The 17,139-nt window shown below is 43.8% G+C and overlaps 1 protein-coding gene across 1 annotated transcript in view; it reads left to right on the top strand.

The window, feature by feature from the left end:
* The window catches only part of PIWIL4 (piwi like RNA-mediated gene silencing 4), a 56,762-nt gene extending 47,137 nt beyond the window's left edge, over positions 1-9,625 (top strand). The window contains exons 17-20 of the mRNA XM_065415879.1: positions 1,192-1,345; positions 1,720-1,845; positions 8,310-8,457; positions 9,509-9,625. Of these exons, the coding sequence (XP_065271951.1) occupies positions 1,192-1,345; positions 1,720-1,845; positions 8,310-8,457; positions 9,509-9,625 (545 nt within the window). The remainder of the gene's footprint in view (positions 1-1,191; positions 1,346-1,719; positions 1,846-8,309; positions 8,458-9,508) is intronic.
* The last annotated feature ends 7,514 nt before the right edge of the window (positions 9,626-17,139 follow it).

Below are 17,139 nucleotides of genomic sequence, written 5' to 3'. Positions count from 1 at the left end.
CTGGCTCTGCTCAAGTCCCCGCCCCCACTCCACCTCTTCCCCCAAGGCCCCATCCCTGCCCCACCTCTTCCTGCCCCCGCTCTGCCTCTTCCTTCCCCCGAGCGTGCCATGTCCTTGCTACTCCCTCCTCCCCCCCCCGCACCTCCCTAGCCTCCTGCATGCCACGAAACAGCGGGCAGGAGGCGCGGGGAGGGAGGGGGAGGTGCTGATCCACGGCACCCACCAGCGGGCAGGAGGCACTGGGGGATGGGGAGGAGCTGATAGGGGGACTACCGGTGGGTCCTAAGAACCCACAATATTTTCCCCATGGGTACTCCAGCCCCGGAGCACCCATGGAGTCGGCATCTATGCTTTTGTTTATCTTTTTTACAGTGCAAATGTTTGTAATAAAAAATAATAATATAAAATGAGCACTGCAGACTTTGTAGTCTGTATTGTAATTGAAATCAATATATTTGAAAATGTATAAAACATCCAAAATATTTAATACATTTCAATTGGTATTGTTTAACAGTGCAATTAAAACTGATTAATCATGATTCATTTTTTGCGTTAATCGCGTAGTTAACTGCAATTAATTGACAGCCCTAATTATAAATTGTACCCAGTTTTAAATAGATCTAAGATGGATGTGTGTTTGTAGTATATGTTTATTATATACACAGAAATATATAGTGTTCTGCATTAGGTAGTTTGTATTTACAGAATCTTAAATACAAGCATGTGTAGTTTTCTTTGGTACTTGGAATAGATAAAAACTGTGTTTAGCTTTTGGTAAATCATGAACATTTGATGGAGCCAACTGTATATAAAATACAGGAAATCACAATAAAAAGATATAATCAATTTATTTGAGTCATTAACACCAGGAATGAATTTGTACTATAAGTTTCATAAAATAATATGTTGTATATTAATGCATTAAAAATATTCAAGTGAAAGAAAAATGCATCAGAGAACTTGCTGTTACTATTAATAGCACATACAGTACAGTACACATTTTAGCAGAGAGGAGATTTATTACCTCTAGAGCCAGGGCTAGTACTATTTTTATGACACAATATTCTATGAAAATCAAAACAAAATGATTGCATATTGTTACAAAAGAAAACAAGAATATTAATATTAAATTAGGTTGAAAAGAAATAAACCCTGATCACTCTCTCCTTACTGATGCGGTATGTAATATAGGCGCTATCAGCAAGTGGCACAAGTGTAATTGTGAGTTGCCTGCGCGCATCATAGTATACCGTGATGGTGTTGCAGATGGCCAGTTGAAGATGGTGGTGGATTATGAGGTCCCCCAATTACTTAGTGTCCTCACAGAATTAACTACTAATTACAGGTAACTAGAATTTCTTCTCTCCCCCCCCCCCCTTCCATGTTGGAGAAATCAAAGCAAATTCAATGCACTTGTATCTATTATGTCATTTCCTATAGAATATATCTGAAAACATAAAATTCTGGCTGACATTGCTGATTTCCAAAGAGACTGAGGACTTACAGACACTATCATGTAACTTGATGTGTTCTTTCAGGTCTCAAATATAACCCATTGTTTATATGCTTTATAAAAAGACAAGTAGAACATTCTGAATGAGATATAGCAACATAATTCAAGCCATCTGCCTGTTTCTATTCTTAGTCCTTTTATAACTAGGAAAGAGGTAATATGAAATCATTTATTATAGCTACTTTGTATTTGTTCTTTGTTTCAAGTCCCAAAGTGTCAGTGATTGTGGTCAGGAAGAAATGCATTCCTCGATTCTTCACAGAGGCAAACAGAAGTCTGCAAAACCCACCTGTTGGCACTATTGTTGACACAGAGGCTACTCGTCCTGAATGGCAAGTATACTTGCGTCAAACCGAAAGAACCTGCTGTCTCCTTCATAGAGTACAATTTGAATATCAGATTAAGGGAGTATAATGTTATTAAGCAGGAATCTTCTAAAACTTCAGGTTAGAAAGGCACCCTGAAATTTTTTCAGCTCTCCTAAATCAACAACCATACAGTATAATTTGTTTGAAGGAGCAAATATATCTGTTTTCAGATATGCTTGAAGAATTTCTTCAGCAAACACAATTCATTTTACGTTTAATCCCTGTACAAAAATTCTGATTTTGAAACTTCTATTAAAAGTGAAATATACAGTGTTCTGCACTGAATTACACTAACCAAATTGAAAAAGTACATAAACTGCATTAATTTTTAAAAATGACAGTTATAGTATACAAAATGTACGTATCAATATAATCCATTCATCTTTACATTGTATTTTAAAAGATAAATCCTCAACAACAACAAAACACAGAGAAAATACAACTTTAAGATTCTCATGGGAGTCCGATTTGCCCGTGCATTACTCCAGGTTTATGTTGATGTAATTCCATTGATTTCATTGGCATGAAGCTAGAGTAATGCATGGGCGAATCAGACCCATATGAGAATCCTAAAGTTTATTTTCTCTGTTATGCTGGTTATAGGTATTAATATTAATGTAACTAGCCAAAGATGCTACATTAATAGACATTGATACAGAGATGACAGATTCAGAAACCTAACAAGGAAAAAGGTCTGCATTTTGATGTCCTTTTCAAACCCATTTCAGCCAAGATTTTAAGCTCGGCCTTGTCTACACTACAGAGTTTTGTCGACAAAAGTTATGTCGACACTCAAAAAGCGCGATAATAAAAATCGGTATTGCATGTTCACACTACTCTCCATCTGTCGTCAGGCACTAGCATTGACAGTGTGAGCAGTGCATTGTGGGTATCTATGCCACAGTTCAGCTCGACACCTTCTGCCACTAAGTCTTGTGGGAAGGTGGAGTGGATCGCAGCGCATCTTGGGACTGGGCTCAACATCCCATGATGCATTGTTTTCCATCCCAGCATTCCATGGGCTTCCAGCTTTCTTTCATGGCATTTTTCAACAGCCCTTGTTCGCTGTGCACCCCAGCATCGGTGTGTGAAGGGTTGGATCCCGCACTGCTCTCCTATGCTCTGATAACTGTCATTAAGACATCGCGGATGGCAGTGCAGTTAATCATGAAGTTCCTAATGGAACAGGACTCCCAGTTGCCTCACCTGCTGTGTGATGTGGCTAGGAGCAACTTAGATTTCTGTTGGCATTCATGGAACAGCTGCACATGGAGGACCATCATTTTTGGGCTCGGGAAACAAGCAGGGAGTGGTGGGATCATATTGTCATGCCGGTCTGGGATGATGAACAGTGGCTACAGAACTTTCGGATGCAGAAAGCCACCTTCTTGGAACTGTGTGCGGAGCTCACCCCAGCACAGTGGCACTAGGACATCGGACCCAGATTTGCCCTATTGGTAGAGAAGCATGTGGCGATTGCAGTGTGGAAGCTGGTGACTCCAGACTGCTACCGGTCAGTCGTGAATCAGTTTGGAGTCAGAAAGTCGACCGTTGGGGCTGCGTTAACGCAAGTGTGCAGGGCCATTAATTGCATCCTGCTATGAAGGACCCTGACTCGGGGAAATGTGTGTGAAATAGTGGACAGCTTTGCAGAAATGGATTTCCCTAACTGTGGAGGGGCGATAGATGGCACACGTGCCAATTTTGGCACCAGACCACCTTGCAACAGAGTACATTAATAGGAAGGGGTACTTCTCCATGGTGTTGCAGGCGCTTGTGGATCACTGTGGGTGTTTCACTGACATAAACGCGGAGTGGTCCGGGAAGGTGCATGTCCATTCCAAGACCCACCCGCCTACCCTTCTGTCGGAGCCAGACGGCAAGAAGGAACTGAAGAGGTAGCGGGTCGGCAGGGTCCTATTTGTGGCGCCATGAAGGTGCGATTCCAGGGGGTGCTTGGACCAACCCGACGGGTGCCGCTAGGGGAAAAACCTTCCAGCAGCTGTGTCCGTGGCACGCACACACCTGCTTGGATTGGACATGAGCAACACATCTTGAAGAACAACAGTTACAAAAAGGTAGGTAACTGTTTTTTCTGCCATACTGATTAGCTGCACAGGGAAATGTCGAGCACACAAACACAGCATGCCTTGTACATTTCTGTACCCTGAACCCACTTCATGCATCTTCAGGAACACCAGCCTGTACAGAAAGCTGCAAGTGGGGACTTTCTTTCCGGACCAGAAGATTACAGTGGGGGATGTTAAAATGCTCATAGTGATCCTGGGAGACCCGGCGTACCTCTTACAGCCATGGCTCATGAAACCTTACACAGGAAACCTGGATAGCAGTAAGGAGCAGTTCAACAACAGGCTGAGTAGGTGCCGGATGACCATGGAATGTGCCTTTGGCAGATTAAAGGCGCGCTGGCGATGCCTTTGTGGCAGGTTAGACCTCAATGAGGATAATAATCCCATGGTCACAGCTACGTGTTGTATGTTGTGTAATATTTGGGAAGCTAAGGGTGAAAGGTTTGCTCAGGGGTGGAGTGCTGAGGCAGACTGCCTGGCTGCTGATTTTGAGCAGCCAGATACCAGGGCTATCGGGGGCACGGGGTGGGGGGGGGCAGTTCGAATCAGGGGGGCTTTGAGGCAACACTTTGAAAATTAGAACCAGTAATGTATATCCCTGTGCTCGGTACAGCAGTGTTACATTACATCTAGTTTTCCTAGGAAGCAATTGTGAATTTTGGGGCCTTAAATTCCAGTAAGCAAATGATTAAACTGCCTGTGTATGTCTTGGTAGTGCCTGCTATCTCAATTTGTAGGACACAAAGATTACTTATCGTTCAAAAACTATGCTTTTATTGCACAAAAAACAACACACACACACACTTGGTGGGAAAGAAGGTACCAGGGAAGGGCAGACTTTCAGAGCTGTGCATAGGTCTAGCTATCATTCTGAAAGTTGCCCGAGGGGGTGGAGTGAATGGGAAACAGAGAAGTCTCGGAAAGTGGAAAGGAATGTGAGAGTGGAGTTGGGGGACATGGAAAAGAGTTTTGAATGTGCTGCAGGGGAGGGTGGGCACGCATCTGCTCAGTATGCAGCATTATTAAGGACTTCCGCATCTGCGTTTGCTCCTCCATGACTTTAATCATCTGCACAGTAACGTCCTTAACTAACTTCTGATTTTATTTTCTGTCCTGCCTTTTGGCTTCCCTCCATTCCTGGCATTCCCTTTTCTCTGAATTGCAGTATCTCCCCGAACATGTCGTCTTTGCTCTGTCTTGTGTGCTTTATCATCTGGCCGACATGCTCTGTGAGAGTGTAGAGGGTGCCCCTGAAGCCACATCTGTAGAAGCATAAGAAACAATATACAGAAGTGTGATTGTTAAGTTCACACACAGCATTGAAACATTTCAGTAAAATGCACCTCCGGTAACAACAATCACTTTCTCACTGACCATTGGCAAGCACACGTCTTGGCAAACACCCCAAGCATGGTGAGTGTTGGCTGGGGGATAGGGGTAAGTGTTCTACACAGGAGCACAGCACTGAGGCCAGTACCGAGATCAGGGCTGGTGCCGAGCCTGGCACCAAAACTGAGGAACCAGCACAGGCCGGACCCTGCAAGCTGGAGGGACAGAAGGGCCCTGTACCAGCCCGGGCGTCATCTTCACCCCTGATGAAGTGGTGGCAGGGACATTGGTGACACCAACTCCAGTGGACAGCAGGGCTCACCAGGAGCTGTTGAGGAGAGTGGCCCAGAATCTGGGACTCCAGGTGGAGGAGGTGACTGAGGCAACGAACCCTATGGTGGACATTTTGACACAAGGGCCCTTCGAGGGTGACTTGCTGCTCATAAAGACCGTTCAGACCACTACCATGACATTGTGGCTGACGCCCGCCTCTCTACTTCCCACGACTAAAGGGATAGAGAGAAAATACTTTGTGCCATCAAAGGGGTACAAATACCTCTTTACCCCCACTCAGCCTGGGTCAATGGTGATAGCGGCTGCAAATGAATGGGAGAAGCAGGGGCAGCAAGGTCCAACACCCAAAGGTAAGGGTGTGAAGAAGCTGGACCTCTTCGGTAGAAAGGTTTATTCTACTGGAGGGCTCAGCTTCGCATTGCAAACTAGCAAGTGATCCTTAGTCGCTATAATTTCAACTACACAAAGCACAGCCGCTTAGCAGGCGTGTGCTCTCCTGCTTCTTGCTTGCTGCAGAGCAACTGCTGAGACTGGCTAGACACCTCCAGAGTGGTGAACAGTTCCTGGCTGCCTGCCCCACTGGGCAACCCCACCATGGGCTCCAAATCATAGTCTATCTCCACCTCTTCATCAACGACTTCGTCCTCCAGGTTAAGTCCTTCTGTCAGCTCCAGGCCCACCCAAGTATCCATGGAGCTCTTGGCGGTGGGGTCGCCTCTGAGGATAGTGTTCAGCTCCTTATGGAACCAACAGGTCTTGGGTGCAGCACTAGAGCGACGGTTTGCCTCCCTCACCTTCTGGTTCGCCTGCCTCAGCTCTCTTGTCTTTGCTCTGCACTGCACCATGTCCCGGTCATACCCCTTTTCGTACAAGCCTCAAGAAATCTACCCATAGGTATCGAAATTCCTATGGCTGAAGTGCAGCTGGGACTGTACAGCCTCCTCTCCCCAAATACTGAGCAGATCCAGCAGCTCCTCAGCTAAGTTCCCTCTTAGCTGTGTGGCTGCACAGCTGCCTATTAAGCCCCGCCCAAGGGCTTGGGGCTGCAGCGGGGAGAGATGCTTCTCCCCCAGCGTGGACCTGTGGTGGCAGGGAGAGGCGCCTCTCCCCCCACCGGCCCCAGCGTGGACCTGCAGCAGCAGGGAGAGGAAGGGCACCTCTCCTCCTGAGTCCCAGCACGGACTTGTCACAGCAGGGAGAGGCGCCCCTCCCTGCCGGCCCCAGCATGGACCTGCAGCAGCGGGGAGAGGAGGGGTGCCTCTCCCCCCGGGTCCCAGCACAAGCCTGCTGCGGCGGAGAGAGGCGTCCCTCTCCACTGGCCCCAGCACAGACCTGCTGCGGTGTGGGGAGAGGAGAACCTCCCTTGGCCCAGCCCAGGCCAGTCAGAGTTACGGGGGAGAGGAGCCCCGGGCCAGCCCCACCGGAGCTGCCACGGCTGGCAAGAGGCGCCCCTCCCTTGGTCCCAAGCTGCTGCGGCGAGAGAGGGCTGGGGGGAGCCTGCACCTCAAACCCCTCAGCCCTGGCCCCACCCCAGAGCCCACACTCCAGCCCTCTGTCCCAGCTCTGAGCCCCCTCCCACACTCTGAACCCCTCATCCCCAGAGCCTTCACCCCCTAGCTGTAACCTTCATCCTCCCCGCACCCTAACCCCAGCCCTGAGCCCCCTCCTGCACCCCTCATCCCCAGAGCCTGCACCCTACCCCCAGCCCTGAGCCCTCATGCCCCCACACCCCAACCCTCTGCCCCAGCCCTGAGCCCCCTCCCGTACCCCGAGCCCTCATCCCTGGCCCCACCCTAGAGCCCACGCCCTCACACACCCCCACCCCAACCCTCTGCCCCAGCCCTGAGCCCCCTCTGAACCCCTCGGCCCCACCCCCACCAAATGAATTTTATGTGCACCAATATGAAGGTGATGTGTTATACATGGATGTAAAAAATTATAGGGAACACTGCTCCTTAGTAGTCCAGCAGGAGAGCGTTTGACGCGTGGGGTTGCCATGGTCACCTGGGAAGATGCAATGAGACCTCTCCACATCGAGCAAACAGGAAATGGAATTTCAAAAATGCCCAGGCTTTAAAGGGGAGGGGCGGGGGGTGGTTGTTTACCTGGCTGGAGGGCAGCAGATTTCAAACTGCTGACCAGAGCAGTCAGGATGGACATTGTGGGATACCTCCTGGAGACCAATTAAAGCAATAAAAATCAAATGCGGTGTCTACAGTGGCACTTTGTCAACAAAACTTTTGCGCAAAAAGCCTTGTCTCTCTCATCGGGATGGTTTTATTTTGTCGACAAAACAAGGCATATTTGCCACCAAAAGTCGCATTATAGTGGTTATGCCTCCACTTTTTAGTAGACAAAAGCTGCCTTTTGTCGGTAAAACTCTGTAGTGTAGACAGGGCCCTGGCCTTGTCTAGAATATAAACAGAGGAGGATCAGATTCTCATTTACACTAAGGCCCCTTTACATTGCAAGACTGCTGTAAAGGGGCCTTAGTGGAAATATGAATCTAGCCCAGAGAACCTTAATCTGATTGCAGCATAGTAAATCCACTAACTTCAGTAGAGTTACTCCTGATTTACAGCAGCAAAAGTGAGATCACAGGCCCTTAAATGATAAAGAACCACCTTTTATTTGAACTAATAGGCAATATCAGTGAGGGTAAACTGTCAAGTGCACATAAGCTAATGCTATTTTTCCCCCCCCAAAATTCTTTAGGTATGACTTTTACCTAATCAGCCAACTAGCACGTCAGGGAACTGTCAATCCCACATACTATAATGTTGTGTATGATAACAGTGGATTAAAACCAGATCACATGCAGCGCCTCACGTACAAGATGTGCCACCTGTACTACAACTGTCCAGTGAGTAAATAGTCACATACAATCTTCATTAAAAGTAGTGTAATTTTTCCAGCTGGTTTTAAATCACACATAGTTTCACATTTGATTATTCAATGCAGTTATTACACTACTGGTGTTATAAAAAGGGTAGGACTGCAACTCCCAATCGTAGCCACCCTGCTGCTGTTATGGTGGGAGGCATAGATGACTTGTGCCTCCAGATGCTGGGGTAGGGGGCACAATGTAAAGGGGAAGACATGCGACTGCCCCATATGTCTCTTCTACCCAGCAACCCTTTTGTACTGCGCCCAGCTTGGGGCTGCCGCGCTCTCCCCACCCCACCAGTTACCTGCGGGGAGGGCACTGTCCTTCTCCTGCTGTGTGCCCCCTGTCCCATGTTAGACCGCTCTCACTGACAGCCGGGCCCAGACGGGGAGTGGTATGGAGCCACTTCTCATGCGACTGAAGCTGGCCGCTCTGGGTTACTGATTCTGTGTGGCACGCAGCTGCCTGAGAGAGAGCCTGGCTGGGGCAGCGGCCCGCCCCACCCACTCTGCTCCCTGTCCAGGCCCAGCTGCCAGGGACGGGCTGAACATGCCAGGGGGCAGGTGCAGCAGGAGAAGGACAGAGCCCTTCTTCCTCCTCCTCCCCCTGCCCCCCCCCCCCAAGCAGGCCAAGCAGAAATCTGGGGAGGGTCTGGATGAGGGAGTGGGAAGAGGAGAGCTGAAGGTGTGAATCCTTCCCTTCAGCAGGCATTTGAGAAATCGAATGCAGATGCAGTCTAAAAAAAAAAAAAGGGGGGGGGGGGAAGTGGCCTACCTCTCCAGTAGGTATATCCTTTGAATAAAGGGGATGGTGTTTTCATTGTGCAGGAGTGCCCTCTATCGGCTAAATTTCATCAGTACAAAATTGGGCAATTCTTGCCTACCATTGGCTGGGAAAGGAATTCTGGGATTATATTATGTATGGAAATGGCACTTGGGATCTTAAAAATAGTTTGCTTTTCTCAGCAGAAAGCAGCAATACAGGCTGGGAATGTCAATCTTACTTTCATCTGATGTTTGTTTCATAGGGTCTAATCAGAGTGCCAGCGCCCTGTCAGTATGCCCACAAGCTGACCTTCCTGGTGGGTCAGAGCATTCACAGAGAGCCAAGCCTGGAACTAGCTGACAAGCTTTTCTATTTGTGAGGAGAATAATAATAATAAATCACGAAGACAACTTTAAGAAATACTAACATGGCCAAATCTGGATATGGTCTCATGGCTGCCAGCATAGTGTAGCTCAAACTCAGTCTTGTATTTGAAGGAAAACATCTAGTTTTAGACTTAAAGAGAAATATCTATTCTCTGAATGAAGAGAACAGAGCATCCTGAGCAGTATAAGGGATTAAGGTACTTTACTTCAGTTAGCCCCAATAGGAGACTTGGAGCATACTCCTGAGTAACATTTGAAAATGTAGGGGTATATGATAGAAATGTTGTTGATATAGATACACTGTACAGCTGATTATTCTGTAAGCATATCATTGCCATTTAATTTCCAACTTGTTTTAGAGGGTTACTTTTTCCTTCAAAGACTCTTTTAGAAAACTGTTTGGATAAGGTTGAAATTTTAACAAATAAAGTTTTATTCTGTTTGCATTTTAAGATTTTTGATAATTAGTTAGAATATATACCAAACTTTCTTTTAGGCTCACTCTGCTATTGATAGACAATCCTTTAAAAAAAAAAAAAAAAAAGCCCAGTGTTGCACGGATGTTTTGCAAATTAACACAAATCACAGTAAACAAAATGTAGGAACAGACACCTTGTTATACATACATATTAGCTGGGAGGTATTACTAAATGGTTTAGAATTCAGTTAATTGAAAAAATTGGTTTGGAGGAGTCTCTTTTTTTTAAGTGTTAAATGACATCTATTGTAGTTTGATTTTTAAATAGTGTAGGTGCCTCACTGCACTAGCTAGATAATAGCCCTACTTTGTGAGTTTTTCATTCAAGGATCTGGGTTCAACAGCCAAATTGTGTCTTAGCAACCCTGGATGGTTGGTAAATGTTACCATATATGCTTAATAGATGGATAGACTGAAGTTAAGTGTCTTGGTCATAGCAAAATTTTGAGTGAAGAGCAAGAATACAACCTAGGATCCTTAACTGTCTGATTTTTATGTATTAGTGCCACAGAAATACGTATATTCTATGTTCAGATACTTCACAAACATATGAAAAGTTTCACTTTAAAATAGTTTTAAAAAGGGGGTTTCACACAGAGATACAGTCAAATCTGTAAAATAAATGAGTGGGATTCAAAGAGAAAGAAGTTACCCACAGGCCATGTCTAAGGAAGTAATGAAAGTGGAGTCTACACATTGCTGTGGTGAGCTGTTTCCACTTTGGGCAAAATAGAGTTCAAAGAATCAGGATTGATACTGATAGCAAAGAATAACGGTGGAGAGATTGCTGCCCCAAAATGTCCCAAATTAGATTGCTCCCCAAAGAGTTCTGCATCTTGCACCTTTTTCCACATAGTTCCAGTCAGTGACCTTGTTCTCTGAAACCAGTGGAATCTATTAATAGTTGTATCATTGTTACCGCAGGTCACTTATCAAAATAAGCACTCTTAGCATTACTGAGTCCCTCACGCAGGTAGTTTGCCACTTGGAAGCCGGTGAGTCCCTGGCCAAACTGGTGATATGAAGCATCTTGACGGGTATCTGATGTGACTATCACACTATTCCATATACAGCTACAGAGTAATTCTAATAGACAAGTGCCAGTGTCTGTTAGTACCCTTTGTTTTATCTAGCTGTGCACACGTACACCATACAGTCAGTCCCAAAAGAGCTAATTTCTACAAATAACATCTTGATTCCCTGTATTTAAAAAAAATACAGAACTTTAACTTACCATCCTCTGCGTCTCCCAGTGAGATCTCTTCTCATCTTTGATTATAAGATCATTAGGGCAAGAATCATATCTGAAGTGGTCTTAGATCGTGTATATATTTAATAATACAAAGATACACATTAAAGCATTGCTATGTCTCTTTGGTATAGAAAAATTTATAGAGAGGAGTTGTCTAATTCTCCTCTAACACCAATATAAATCAGGTGCAACTCTTCTGAAGTCATTACGCCAGTATAAGGGAGAGGAGAATCTGGTCTAGTTGCTTTACCTATATTGTAGTGAGAGGAGAATAAGTCTTAATGTGATGATACAAAACTACTCAAGATATTTAAGTCCAAAGCAGACTGCAAAGAGCTACAAAGGGACCTCACAAAACTGGGTGACAGGTCAACAAAATGGCAGACGAAATTCAATGTTGATAAATGCAAAGTAATGCACATTGGAACACATAATCTTGACTATACATATAAAATGATGGGGTCTAAATTAGCTGGTACCACTCAAGAAAGAGATCTTGGAGTCATTGTGAATAGTTTTCTGAAAACATCCACTCAATGTCCAGGGCAGTCAAAAAAGCTAACAATGTTGGGAATCATTAAGAAAGGGATAGATAATAAGACAGAAAATATATTTCCTCTATATAAATCCATGGTACGCCCACATCTTGAATATTGTGTGCAGATGTGGTTGCCCCATCTCAAAAAAGATATATTAAAATTGGATAAGGTTCAGAAATGGGCAACAAAAATGATTAGGGGTATGGAACACCTTCCATATGAGGAGAGATTAAAAAGGTTGGGATGTCTCAGGTTGGAAAAGAGATGACTAAGAGGAGATATGAGAGAGGTCTATAAAATCATGACTGGTGTGGAGAAAGTAAATAAGGAAGTGTTATTTACTCAACACAAGAACTAGGGGTCACCAAATGAAACTAGTAGGCAGCAGGTTTAAAAGCAACAAAAGGAAGTATGTCTTCACACAACACACAGTTAACCTGTGGAACTCTTTGCCAGAGGATATTGTGAAGGCCAAGAATGACTCTTAGCCAGGATGGGCAAGGATGGTATCCCTAGCCTCTGTTTGCCAGAAGCTGGGAATTGGCAATGGGATGGATCACTTGATAATTACCTGTTCCATTCATTCCCTCTGGGACACCTGGCATTGGCCACTGTCAGAAGACAGGATACTGGGCTAGATGGACCTTTGGTCTGACCCAGTATGACCATTATGTTCTTATGACTACTTTCTGCTTAAAGCAAGCACGTGCTTAAGTGCTTTGCTGCGTAGGGATTGCCACAGCTCTGTTCTTCACAGCAGTGCTTCACCATTCAGTAAATCAGGCAATAATAGTAAACGTTCAAAAACAGAACATATTTTAGACAAAGTGAATGTGGGGCAAGGACTGCATCTGAGAATGAGCCTGCTCAGAACAGATTTCAACTCTAAATTTATTCTAGCTAATATTCTTTGAATTATATATATAGTCTTAACAGAAGCTTAGAAACTGTTTCACAAAAGGTCAAGTTTCATTTTCTATTAGAACATGCCATGTTGACTTTCTGTTCATGGTATTTTTGCGTGTATGAGCTGCTTCTGGTAAGAGTTTTTACTTCCAAAAGCAGAGAGTATGCACCTGGTGTTATACAAAAAATTGTGTCTGGCTAACTAACTTTTCTTTCCTCAAAGGAGCAAAGAGACAGGGTAGAAGAATTGAACATCTTCTGGATTTCTGCAAGATGTTATCTCAGGTTCTCCAAAGATGAGCTACTACTAACAAAAAAATTCTGTTTTAAGCATCCCAGTATTACAAAATAATTCGGCTATCCTTAACTCATTGATTCCAACTGCCCAATTTGTTTTTATGAACAAATACTATCTCCGCATCCCTTGTTCCCCATTAACCATTTAACTGATTGAATTTCAGTAGGTTAAACGATTACTTTTTTTACCCGCTATTTACATCCCTAATAGAAAGGGGCATAAACTCTGGAAATGAAGTGTAAAAATATAATTAGGAAGGCCAAAAAAGAATTTGAAGTACAGTTAGCCAAAGACTCAAAAAATAACAAAAAAGTTTAAGTACATCAGGAACGCTGCTAAACAACCAGTGGGGCCTCTGGACGATTGAGATGCAAAAGGAGCATTCAAGGATGATAAGGCCACTGCGGAGAAATGGAATTCTTTGCATCAGATTTCATGGCTGAGGATGTGAGGGAGATTCCCAAACTGAGCCATTCTTTTTAGTGACAAATCTGAGGAAGTGTCCCAGATTAAGGTGTCATTAGAGGAGGTTTTGGAACAAATTGATAAACTAAACAGTAATAAATTACCAGGACCAGAGTTCTGAAGGAACTCGCATGTGAAATTGCAGAACTACTAACTGTGGTATGTAACCTATCATTTAAATCAGCTTTGGTAGCAGATGACTGGAGGATAGTTAATGTGACGCCAGTTTTTAAAAAGGGCTCCAGAGGTGATCCTGGCAATTACAGGCCAGTAAGCCTGACTTCAGTACTGGGCACACTAGTTGAAACTATAATAAAGAACAGAATTGTCAGACACATATATGAACATAATTTATTGGGGGAAGAGTCAACATAATTTTTGTAAAGGGAAATCATGCCTCACCAATCTACTAGAATTCTTTGAGGGGGGTCAACAAGCATGTGGACAAGGGGGATCCAGTGGATATAACGTATTTAGATTTTCAGAAAGCCTTTGACAAGGTCCTTCACCAAAGCCTCTTAAGAAAAGTAAGCAGTCTTGGGATAAGAGGGAAGGTCTTCTCATGGACTGGTAACCGGTTAAAAGATAGGAAACAAAGGGTAGGAATAAATGGACCATTTTCAGAATGGAGAGAGGTAAATAGTGGTGTCCCCCAGAGGTCTGTACTGGGACCAGTCCTATTCAACATATTCATAAATGATTTGGAAAAAGGGGTAAACAGTGAGGTGGCAAAAATTGCAGATGATACAAAACTACTCAAGATAGTTAAGTCCGAAGCAGACTGCAAAGGGATCTCAAAACTGAGGGACTGGGCAACAAAATGGCAGACAAAATTCAACGTAGATAAATGCAAAGTAATGCACATTGGAAAACATAATCCCAACTATACATATAAACTGATGGAGTCTAAATTAGCTGTCACTACTCAAGAAAAAGAGATCTTGGAATCATTGTGGATAGTTCTCTGAAAACATCCACTCAATGTGCAGCGGCAGTCAAAAAGGCTAACAGAATGTTAGGAATCATTAAGAGAGAGAGAGATGTTAAGACAGAAAATATATTGCCTCTATATAAATCCATGGTACGCCCACATCTTAAATACTATTGTGACATTGTGCAGTCTATATGGTTTTATAAAAATATGATAAGTGAATATAATGTAACTGGAATATGCTTCATGCAAAAGGTCTCTTGTAAGGTATCATTACAAAGCTTATAATCTACTGAGTGTGATCATCCTATTTGTATAAATGTACCACTCTTGTATCTGAAACTAGAAATATGAAATATAACTCTGAGGGCTTATTGTAATTATGCAAATTGTGGGCCATTAATGGTGGTTTGAAATCTTGATGACTCCCATTATCTGCAGATGGCTGTGTTTACCTGTGAGTCTTCCTGTATATGTGTTTGCTGGCAAGTGGGTAATGAAGTCTTGCAGTGACATGTGATCATGTCACCTGAACTGGAATCCGTCTTTAACCTGGTGCTTTTCCAGTGAGGGGGGGGTGAAAACCCAGAGGGACAAAGGGTTCCCGCCTTATGCAAAAGATATATAAAGGGGTGGAAGAGAACAGAGGGAGAGAGGAGCCATCATGAAGAATCCCCTAGCTAACACCTAAGCTGGAACAAGAGCTGTACCAGGGGAAAGAATTGTGCACAGGCCTGGAAGGTGTCCAGTCTGAGAAAAATCTTACTGAAGCATCTTTGAGGGTGAGATTATCTGTATTCAGTTTGATTAGGCATAGATTTGTGCATTTTATTTTATTTTGCTTGGTGACTTACTTTGTTCTGTCTGTTACCACTTGGAACCACTTAAATCCTATTTTCTGTATTTAATAAAATCACTTTTTATTTAGTAATTTACTCAGAGTATGTATTAATACCTGGGGGAGCAAACAACTGTGCATATCTCTCTCTCAGTGTTATAGAGGGCGAACAATTTATGAGTTTACTCTGCATAAGCTTTATGCAGGGTAAAACGGATTTATTTGGGTTTAGACCCCATTGGGAGTTGAGCATCTGAGTGCTAAAGACAAGCACACTTCTGTGAGCTGTTTTCAGGTAAACTTGCAGCTTTGGGGCAAGTGATTCAGACCCTGGGTCTGTGTTGGAGCAGGCGGGAGTGTCTGGCTCAGCAAGACAGGGTGCTGGAGTCCTGAGCTGGCAGGGAAAACAGGAACAGGGGTAGTCTTGGTACATTGGGTGGCAGCTCCCAAGGGGGTTTCTGTGATCCAACCCATCATTGCTGGCCAGCGAAAGGTCTCTCATAGCTGGTAGCTATTTGCCTACAGCTGGATCAGGGTCTCTTTCCCTTTTGGGAGACACAAGAGTGTCTGCCCCATAGGGGAGCCCAAAAACGAATTTTAGGTATACTGCCTCCGCCATGGTCAGTGTCCAAGTCTCTGGCAGTAAGTTCAGGAGGAGGGTGTGACGTGCAGTCTATATGGTTTTATAAAACGTCACAACGTCACAACTATGTGCAGATGTGGTCACCCCATCTCAAAAAAGATATATTAGAATTGGAAAAGGTTCAGAAACGGGCAACAAAAATGATTAGGGGTATGGAACAACTTCCGTATGAGGAGAGATTAAAAAGACAGACGTCTCAGCTAGGAAAAGAGATGACTAAGGGGGGATATGATAGAGGTCTATAAAATCATGACTGGTGTGGAGAAAATAAATAAGGAACTGTTACTTACTCCTTCTCATAACACAAGAACCTAGGGGGTTACCAAATGAAACTAATAGGCAGCAGGTTTAAACCCAACAAAAGGAAGTATGTCTTCACACAACTCACAGTTAACCTGTGGAACTCTTTGCCAGAGGATGTTGTGAAGGCCAAGACTATAACAGTTCATAAAAGAACTAGATAAGTTCATGGTGGATGTATACTTAATGCTGTGTGTTGTGTAAGGATGAGTCAATGAATACTTTACATATAAATAACTTCAATAGACTCTCTATTCATAACAAATAGTTGGATCCGCACTAGTCAGTCTTTAGATAATTATTCTCAATTACTTTTGGACACCTTTAACATGAAAGGCATTAGTTAATATCAAATTCTGTTCTGCAAAGATACTGCAACTAATTAGTTTAGTGGACGCAATGGATGAACCTCATAGCATTCAATAGGGTGCATGGCTGCAAAATTTGTCCCTGTGTGGAACACAGGCAAGATCAAAATGTTCAAGTTAATAAAATCCATAAGGAAACAAGATAATAGAATGGCTGATGATCCAAATAACATCACAGTTGGCTCACTGGCTCGAAAGTAGAGTTACGGCAAAAGACCTTTGGTCTTATAGCAGATGGAAAAACTGGAGGAGGGTACATATTGAGAGGCAGCTGTAGAAAAAGTAAATTCAGTCCTGGTTGTATAATTAGTGACATTACAAGTAAATCTAGGGAGATGGAGCCTGATTCTGCCATCAACTAGTTGAAAAATGCAGAATTTTTTCGTGCAAATTTTTACAATAAAATTCTGTCCCTCTTATCATCTGGTTAAAATACAACATGTTCTTCATGGAAAGTTTCCTCCATTCAATTTCCACTGAAGATGCTCA

This window comes from Emys orbicularis, chromosome 1, assembly GCF_028017835.1.
Source record: "Emys orbicularis isolate rEmyOrb1 chromosome 1, rEmyOrb1.hap1, whole genome shotgun sequence".
NCBI classification, from domain to species: domain Eukaryota; kingdom Metazoa; phylum Chordata; order Testudines; family Emydidae; genus Emys; species Emys orbicularis.
This window is presented reverse-complemented; position numbering and strand designations above follow the sequence as displayed.